General features: G+C 35.1%; 1 protein-coding gene across 1 annotated transcript in view; it reads right to left on the bottom strand.

The window, feature by feature from the left end:
- Positions 1 to 1,370: 1,370 nt before the first annotated feature.
- BOLL (boule homolog, RNA binding protein) overlaps positions 1,371 to 9,984 on the bottom strand; it is a 39,480-nt gene continuing 30,866 nt past the window's right edge. Inside the window, exons 8-10 of the mRNA XM_042783595.1 lie at positions 6,972 to 7,019; positions 5,800 to 5,928; positions 1,371 to 1,517 (exon numbers count right to left, since the gene is read on the bottom strand). Coding sequence (XP_042639529.1) covers positions 1,371 to 1,517; positions 5,800 to 5,928; positions 6,972 to 7,019 — 324 coding nt within the window. The remainder of the gene's footprint in view (positions 1,518 to 5,799; positions 5,929 to 6,971; positions 7,020 to 9,984) is intronic.

Raw genomic sequence — 9,984 nt, 5'->3', positions numbered from 1 at the left:
AAATTGCTTACACTTATAAAACAACAGGCTCAAATACTTCCAGAGAATATTTCCACCTTTCTATTTTAAAAGTCAACAAGGTTTTTTGTACATCAAGGAAATTTGCATAGGAAGAATAAAGGCTATTGTTTTAAGTGTCATTCGTTAATATTTAATATTAGTCTACTTTAATACATTTTAGGAAAAGGTTGTCTCCTAATGATATAACAATTGTGTATTAACATTTTCATGTTATAGTAGACATGTAGTATAAAAAAAAGTGGATATTTTGTCACAGAGTAAAAACTTATATAGGAAAGCATTTCTATAGCATTGTACAGTTCTAAAAAAAAAAAAGAAAAAAAAGAAGTGATTTTTGAGATTCTGTCCTTGAATGGCCCCAATTTTCTATGGAAAGTCACCAAGTCACCAAAAGAAAAATACTAAGCATAAAATGCATAAAATACTTACCCTTAAAAAAATATATATATATAACACTTGATATAATAATCCTATGACTAGTTTTGACTTGGAAAGTTTATTAAATTTTCCTTTTGTCACCTCCTTTCTAACAAGAGGAATTAGAAATATGTATTATTATTATTATTATTTTTTTTGCCCCTCTTGGTCAAAAGTAGGAGCCTGTTGGCACAGTGCTCAACTGCTAGCCGAAAGGTCAGTGGTTTGAACCCACCAGTTGCTCTGTGGGAGAAAGATGTGGCAGTCTGCTTTTGTAAAGATTCTAGCCTTGGAAACCATATGGGCAGTTGTATTCTGTCTATGAATTGGAATTGACTTGAGAGCAATGGGTTTAGGTCAAACTTATGATTGTATGTCACGTTTGCAGTTAAGTGGTGACGGCAGTGCATAGTACTACGAGGTGAGGGGATGTGAGATCACGGGGAAGACACTTAAACTGTTTTGTATTGAGTTCAACACATGGGATGAATCAGAAGCCTAAAATATGAATGTGAAATTAACTGATCTTCATTATATTATTTTAAAGAGCATACCTACCTCCCTCATCAAAGTACCCTGCAAGCAAGATTCATATTACCATCACAACAGTGGTTGTTTACTAGAAATGCAGTCCATTTCCCTAAAGTGATGATGCAAAAATTTCACTAAGAAACTAAATCACAGGGAATAAACAGAATTTCTCACCACATAGTAGAGAGTCAAAATATATTGAATATATGCTTGAATCTAACTAGCTTACACTCTTTGACCTGTATCTGATTTAGGAAGCGTAAGCATGATCCCCAAACTGGAAGAGCAGATTAATTGTTTTCATCATCCCATAAATGTCACATACCGTTAACACAGATAATCAAAATTTGACCATGTATGGTTTATAACTTCTTTAATACTAATGAAAATAAGAAATACAGTTAACTTAGAATTGTAGTTACTTCACATGAAACAAACAAGCTTCTTACTTTAACTGGCTCAGGCTGCATCATAGGTGCAGGCATAGCAATGGCGCTTGGAGCATAAACCTGGTGATACGTTGCTTGAACTCCATGATCAGAATAAGACTACTCCAAAATAAAGTTAAAAAGAGAGAGAGAGAGAGAGAGAGAGAGACATTGCTTTTCATTTATTAATTCAAATTATTTATTCAACATTACAATATACTAGGCAATCTGTTACACAATGGGGAAAGAGAGGAAAAACACATTTCCTATCTTTAATTAATTTATAGCTTGATTAGGAAAATAGACAAATAGTAAAAATTAACATGAAGTCCTATGAGATATTTATAGGGATACATACGAGAAATAAAAAACTACTTCATTTAGTTTATGAAAGAGGACTGTTAGGGAATGTGTCCTAGTGGAATTAATGTTTAAGCCTGAAAAATTAGGGAAAGGAGGTAGTAGTATGAATAAGGCATAAAGGCAAGAGAGGCAAAGGGAACAGTATGAACAAAGGCACAGAAGCAAATAAGAGCTTAATTCATTTGGGAGATGTGCCCAGGATTTTTGATATGGCTGGCAAGAAAATTATACACTAAAGGACAGTTGAAAAACAAGGCAGCAGAAGAACTAGATGGTGCCTGGGTACCACTGTCAACCACTCAGAGGGGGATCTGTGTAGGAGATCCTGGATAGAGGGGGAGAGCAATGTGGAACGAAACTCAAAATTATATTTAAAAAAAAAAAAAAAAAAAAGACCAGGTTTGCTGGTCTGATGGAGCCTGGTGAAACCCCTGAGATTATGGCCCCTAGCTGCCCTTCAGGTCTGGAATTGAACTCACTCCTGTGGCCTCCAGCCAAGTAAAAGACTGGCCTATGGGCTGAACATTTACATCAGGTTGATACACCCCTTGTAGTGATCAGTCATGGGAGAACAGAAGGGCAGTGTATGCACAGGGAGACGGCTGGGGTGGGGGCTGGAGTGCATGGGAGGGAAGGACACAGGGAAGAGGTAACTATGGGGAGGAAGTGGGAAGAGGGCTGTTACATTGTGGAAAATTACAGTCAATGTCATGAGACAAAATGTATATGAACTACTGTATGGAAAATGAATTTGCTCTGCAAACTTTCATCCAAATCACAATAAAAGTTAGGAGCCCTGGTGGCATAGTGCCTAAGGCATTTGACTGCTAACCAGAAGGCTGGCCATTCAAACCCACTGGTCACTCCTCGGAAGGAAGGTTGGGCGATCTACTTCCGAAGTGATGTAATGATATCATCTCAGAAACCCAAGAAGGGGTCTCTATGAGTTCAGAAAAGTGAGGCAGTAGAGCAATAGGAAAGGGACAAATGTAAAAGCAGTGTAATGACTTGTCCAGCAGATGGTGGTACCATACTGTTATATGGACTGTAAGAAACAGTTCGATGTTTATGTAATTGTGTGTGAGGAGGCTGGAGGGGAGGGGCAGAGGTTTAGAGAAGGGGAGAAACATAAAATCTGAGGTATTTGAAGGATTTCCAGTAGAAGTGTATCACTGATTGAAAAGTAGATGGTTCTAGAGTAGCACTGTCCAATAGAAATATAACGTAAGCTACATATGTAATTTTTAAAAAATTAAAAAAAATTTTCTAGTAACTACATTAAAAAAATAAGAAACAGGTAAAACTAATTTTTAACAATCTAGTCTATGTAAACCAATATATAAAAAACCATCATTTCAACATGTAAGCAATACAAAGATTATTGAGTTATTTTTTCAAACTGTATCTTCAAAATCTTGTATTTTGCACTTACAGCAAATATCACTTCAGACTAGTATGTTTTAAGTGTTCAACTGCCACATGTATTGGACAGTGCAAGTCTAAAACTCATGAGCGAAGTTGGGGCTAGAGATAGGGGTATGAGTGATAACACCAGCCTGAGTATATAGAGTGAAAATAGAGAAAACCAAAAATGAAATCATAAGGAACGAAAGATCAGCTTACAAAGGAAAATAAAAGGAGGTAAAAGGATTGCCGGAAGAGAACATCATCATGGAAACCAAGGGTAGGAAGAGTTTTAAAAAGGATGTCCAATGTCTCTGAGAGGTCAATTAAGATTGAAAAGAAGGAAAAGTATTTGTCAATTGGGAAGTCATTGAAGATTTTTACCAAAGGCAGTTTCAGCAGGGAGGTAATTAAGCAGACTACTGTAGAGGAGTGAATGCGTGGTGAAGAGGTAGTTAATGGAGACTGTTGCTGTGTGCTGTTGAGTCAATTCTGACTTGTAGCAACCCTGTAAGACAGACCTGAGTTTCCCAGGCTCTATGTAAATCTTTACAGGAGCAGATCACAGGTCTTTTCTCTCAGAGCCACTGGTGAGTTTGAATTGCCAACCTTCCAGTTAGAAGCCAAGTGCTTAACCACTGTACCACCAAGGCAATGGTACACTACTTTTTAAAAAAGCTCAGCATTGAAAGGCAGTACAGAATTAGGGCATTGGTGGGAGTTGGGTCAAAGAAAAATAATAACTGCCTCCTACAAGACGGTAGGAATCCTTGGGTGGTACAAATAGTTAAGTACTTGACTACTAAATAAAAGGTTGGAGGTTCAAGCCCACCTAGAGGCTCCTCAGAAGAAAAACCTGGCAATCTACTTCTGAAAGGTCACAGCCGTTGAAAAACCATGGAGTTCATTTTTTACTCTAGACACATAAGATTGCCATGAGTCAGAAATGACTTGATAGTAATGGCTTTCTTTTCTTTCTTTGATTTAAAGAGAGGCAAGAACAAGCAAGCAACCTAAGCATGGACACTGCCTCTTTCCATTCTACCCCAACTCCATCAAGGAAAGAGCAAAAAGCTGAAGAAAAAGATGAAGTGTCCCAGAAAATAGAGGAAAAGTTCAGATAAATATAATTCTTTATAATGTTAAAGGAATTACAGTAATATGAACTCAAAAATTAGCTCAAAAAAAAAAAAAAAAGATTTTAAGACAAAAGGGAAGAAATGAAAAGCAAGGTGGCAGAGCTTGAGATACAAAGCAATAGAAAAAAACTATTACAGCAATGAAAGCCTCACTGGTTAGAATAAAAAGTAGACTAAACACAATAAAAAAAAAATAGAGACAGTCATAGAAGACAGTCTTGGAAAACTATACAAAACAACATTAAAAAGCATGTTCTAAAAAAATTATCTAGGATATAACAAATATGAGAAACAAAAGATATTTAACATGTACATAATTGGTATTCATGAAGAAGAAACCAAAGTAGAATAAATTAGTTTTTCAAAGCTCTAATAGTAAAAAACAAAACAATAAAAGCCACCCTGACATAAAGGAGCATGAAAATCAAAAAGGCAAACTGTGTCCCAGGAGAATTATCCAGATTGATAAATACCAACACATATCCTGGTGAGATAATGTCACATTAAGACAGATATTTCAGGCACCCAGGAAGAAAATGAATTATGTACAAGGGGAAAAAATTAGTCTGGCTTCAACTTTACATTTACATTTATATTCAGTGCCAGAAAAAAGTGGATTGGAAATTCTAAGGGAAAAAGTATGATGCAATTATTTTGTAGCTAGCCTTATTTTCCTTTAGGTATATAAGCAACAAACACTCTTAAGCATGAAAGAACTAAGAGACTACAGCACTATAAGCCTTTTAGAAAAAAAAGACTATTCAAGATCAGTCAACCAAGTGATGAAAAATGGGGAAGAACAGGAGAAAGAATGGAGGAATTCTAGTTAAAGTATGGATAGTATACATTAAAATTCATTTCAATATAGAATTTAAACTGATCAACTGTGGAAATTTTTGTTCCGGAACAGAATTATAATGATAAATTTTAGCAATATAAAATAATAATATAGTTAAACATCTAAAATTGAGAGGTGTATGCAATTTCTTAATCTGTTACATCACTGATTTAAAACACACCCATGCATAATTCCTGGCACATGGACAATGAAACTATTAGTAATGTTTCAGGAATTAAAGTGAGACATTGAGGATGAGATTTACAATTTGTATTTATAAAAGAAATTTGATTTAAAATTTTGTAGGAAGAAATCTGATTTTTATTTCCTTTTTGACATAATTATTACACGGTTTTAATTGACAGAATATTAGCAATAATATAGACCGACAGGCAAAACTGGAAGGTGAAGTATTTGGTATCTTACTATTAAAAGAGATGGAGTCAGGGATTAGCCTAGTGACCAGCTGATTTGGGAGATAGTTTAGAACTAGTTAGAGTGAAGAAGTTTAAGGTGAAGCATTTTTAGGTATCATAAAGGGGAAAATTTATGTGAATAAATCATATGTGAAGCATCTTCAAAAAGGGTTTTGAACAAATAAAAAAAAATAAATATTAAGATGAGGTAGTTACAGAACAATTTAAAGACTAGGACATACCTCTGGAACTGAAGTTTCCATCAGAGACAGTGCAGGAGGAACACATCCACCATCTTGTGCAATTTCCACTGGCTGATAAATAACCTCAGAGGGTTGCAGGTATAAAAATGGAGCAGAAGAAGCAGGTGACTAAAACACAAAACCATACTTCTAATTCAAATATGATCAAGTATTTCTATTTAAAAAAAACCAACTTATCTAACAGATAAGATATGTATTTGTTTCATACTTTTTTAAAAGTTCATTTCTCAGTGATAGCATAGGAGTATTCTAGCAACAGAGCAGGAATTCAGTTGTTATAAATTCTCATTATGTAGATGTCATTAAAGAACTTTATCACTGGTAAATACTAGTGCCTCTGAACCTCATACGTAAATTCAGAAAACTATTCCAGAAACATTAAGATCACCATTAAAAAGTATAAACTGACATACATTTCTGTTCTCAGCTTTAATTGTGACTTCCTATGGAAGTGAAAAAATGTCATTAAACAATAATTTCTGGTGTTAATGCTATTTGTTATCAAAAATTGGGAAACAGAATAGGAAAGTTGGGAAATGGAATAGCAGCATAAGTCAAACTGAAGTAAAATCTAAAGTGAGTCTAGAAAAATGCTAAATTTTCCAATAACACTAATAATAACAACAACAAAAAGTATTTTTCATGTTTATATAAAAACCAAAAAAACCAAACTCACTGCCATTGAGTCAATTCCAAGTCATAATAACCCCCATTGGGTTTCTGAGGCAGTAAATCTTTATGGAAGTAGACCTGCTCCATTTTCCTTCCGTGGAGTGGCTGGTGGATTTGAACTGCCAACTTTCTGGTTAGCAGTCAAATGCCTTAGGTACTGAGCCACCAGAGCTCCTTCATATTTATATAGGACTCAATTATTTATAAGATGCTTCTATTTACATTTTACATGATCTCATTTGATTTGTGATTCACAAAAACCATGCAAGGAAACTTACAAAGGTATGGTATCATTACTTTCACTTAATAAATGAGGCAACTCGGAAATACAGTGAATAAATGAATTCCAAGATATCACAGTTACTAAATAGGAGAGAAGGGTCTCAAACCTAGTTCTCTTGACTTTAATATTCATATAGTCTTCACAAAAACACAATGAAAAAAGTATTTTAACTTAGATACTGGAAGTTACTATTTACCTGAGGAACACCCCATTGCCACTGTCCCTGTAGACACTGTGCAGGGGCCTAAAATCAAGAAGAACAAACATATACTCACTCACATTAAAAAGAAAGGTTAAAAGTAGATATTCACATGCAAAAGATTGAAGCTAGAGCCCTAGACCTCAAATCAAATACAAAAATTATTAACTCAAAATAGATCAAAAAACTCACTGCCATCGAGTTGATTCATGGCAACCCACTGTGGGTGTCCGAGGCAGTAAATCTTTACAGAAGTAGATTGTCCAGTCTTCTTTCCACGGAGTGGCTGGTGGGTTTGTTTGAACTGCCAGCTTTCTGGTTAGCAGTCAAATGCCTTAGGCACTACATGACAGAGGTCCTTAAAATGGATCAAAGACCTAAACATAAGACTAAAAGTATAAAACTCTTAGAAGAAAACTTAAACATAAATCATTGTGAACCTGGATAAGGTGATGTTTTTAAAGTATGACCCCACAATTATAAGGAACAAAAATAACAGGTAAATTGGACTTTATCAAAATTAAAACTTTTGTGCCATAAAGGACACCATCAAGAAAGTGCAAAGACACTCATAGAATGAGAGAAATTATTTGCCAATCTTACCTCTTCTAAGGGAGTTGTATCTGAATATATACATAACTCTTAAAATTCAATAATAAATAAATAAATTAAAAAATGGACAAAGGATCTGAATAGGTATTTCTGCAAAGAAGATACACAAATGGCCAATAAGTATCCACAAAAATAATGTTCTACATCCTACTTTGGTGAGTAGCGACTGGGGTCTTAAAAGCTTGCGAGAGGCCATCTAAGGTGCAACTATTGGTCTCTCCTTGTCCAGAGCAAAGAAGAGTGAAGAAAATCAAAGATGTAGGGAAACTATTAGTCCAAGGGACTAGTGAACCGCATGAATCTCAGCCTCCACAACTCTGAGACCAGAGGACCAGATGGTACCTGGCTATCTCTGCTGACTACTCTGAAAGGAACCACAGTAGGAGATCCTAGATAGAGTGGGAGAAACCTGTGGATCAAAACTCAAAACCATAAAAAAGGCTTAGTGGTCGGACAGAGACTGGTGGAGCCCCCAAGGCTTGGATGCAAATCAAGTTCAGGCTTGGAACTTTCAGCCAAACAACAGACAGGCCTGTGGGGTGAATACTAACACCAGGGAAGAATGTATTTCTATAGAACAATCAAACAGGAGATCTAAAGAAAGGGCGGCATATGCCCAGGGATAAAGCTCAGAAGGCAGGAAAGGACAGGAAAGGTGGACAAGTAGAAATGATAGCCACAAGGAGAAAGTGCAAAGAGTGCTGATACATTGTGGGGACTGCATTCAATGTCATGAAACAAAATGTACATGAACAGTTGAATGGAAAACCAGTTTGCTCTGTAAACTTCCACCCAAATTTAAAAAAACAGGAAACAAATGGCCAATAAGCATATGAAAAGATGTTCAATATCATTAGCCCTCAAAGAAATGCAAATAGGAACCACAATGAGATACTTGATACCCACTAGAACATCCATAATCAAAAAGATAAGATATTTCAAGTGTTGGTTAGGGTATACAGAAATTAGAACCTAAAACACTGCTGGCTGGAATGTGAAATGGGTTAGCCATTTTGTGAACAATCTGACATCTCAAACGGTTACTATAGAGTTACTACCATATAATCTAGCAATTCCATTTCTAAGTATATATTCAAGAGAAATGAAAACATATGTCCACATAAAAACTTGCACACTAGTGTTCAGACCAGCACTACTGGTAGCAGCCCAAAACTGAAAACAACCCAAATTTTCATCAACTGATGAATTAGTACAAGGTGGCATCTCCAAACAATAAAATATTTGTAAGCCATAAAAAATGAAACACTAATATATGCTACAATATAGATGACCTTGAAAATATTATGCTAAATAAAAGAAGCCAGTCACAAAATACCACATATTGTATTATTCCATTAATATGAAATGCCCAGAATAGGCAAAATTATAAATAATAGCAAGTAGATTAATGGTTGTCTAGGGATGGGGATAGGAGGAAAAGGGGAGTGATGGCTAATGAATGGCTAAAGGTTTTTTTGTGGGAGGAAAGAGATGATGAAAATTTGATTGTGATGTGATTATACAGCTCTGAATTCAGTAAAAACCACTTTGTGCACTTTAATATTTCAATAAAGCTGTTATTTAAAAAAGGGTCAATTTACTTAAGATACATATTATAAAATGATAATATAAAAGACAGAATATTATTTCTTAAATTAGCATATTATTTCTTAACAATGTTTTTATTTTCGATAAAGTATTTTTTCATTTTTAAAGTCAAAAGACAGGAAAAAGGAATAAGGATACTCTATAGATCTCCCTTCTAAACCAAAACATGACTAACTTAGTGCTAGCCACTAAACAGTAAGCTGATGATATCACTCTATTATAAAAATAACCATGATAATGTGAAGTATATGTTTGCTTTTCAAAGTGACCTCTTTTTAACACTTTTTTTTGGGGGGGGCAATGTTATTTTATTTTTTTTTGCAGTGTTCCCTTATGCTTTAACATTGTAAAAGGGTCTTTTGCAGACGATTTGCCCAATGCATCATGTCCTGATTTCTTGACTGTTGTTTCCATGGGTGTTGATTGTGGATCCAAGTAAAATGAAGTCCATGACAAGTTCAATCTTTTCTCTTTTTATCATGATGTTGCTTATTGGCCCAGTATATCTTAAAATATTTTAATTAAAAATTTGAAATGAACAAGATTATGTGGATTTATTAGATAAATAAAATCATTGCCTACTTACAAAGAAATAATATGAAGGAAAACCAAAGAAACCAAACTCACTGTCATCGAGTCAATTTGACTCATAGCGACCCTTCCTTGGGTTTCCATGGCAGTATCTCTACGGAAGTAGATTGCCCAATTTTCCTTCCAAGGAGTGGCTGGTGGGTTTGAACCGCCAGGCTTCTGATTAGCAGTCAACTGCCTTAGGCACTACACCACCATC

This window comes from Orycteropus afer, unplaced genomic scaffold (assembly GCF_000298275.1).
Source record: "Orycteropus afer afer isolate SDZICR_OR568_19922 unplaced genomic scaffold, OryAfe1.0 scaffold00002, whole genome shotgun sequence".
NCBI classification, from domain to species: domain Eukaryota; kingdom Metazoa; phylum Chordata; class Mammalia; order Tubulidentata; family Orycteropodidae; genus Orycteropus; species Orycteropus afer.
This window is presented reverse-complemented; position numbering and strand designations above follow the sequence as displayed.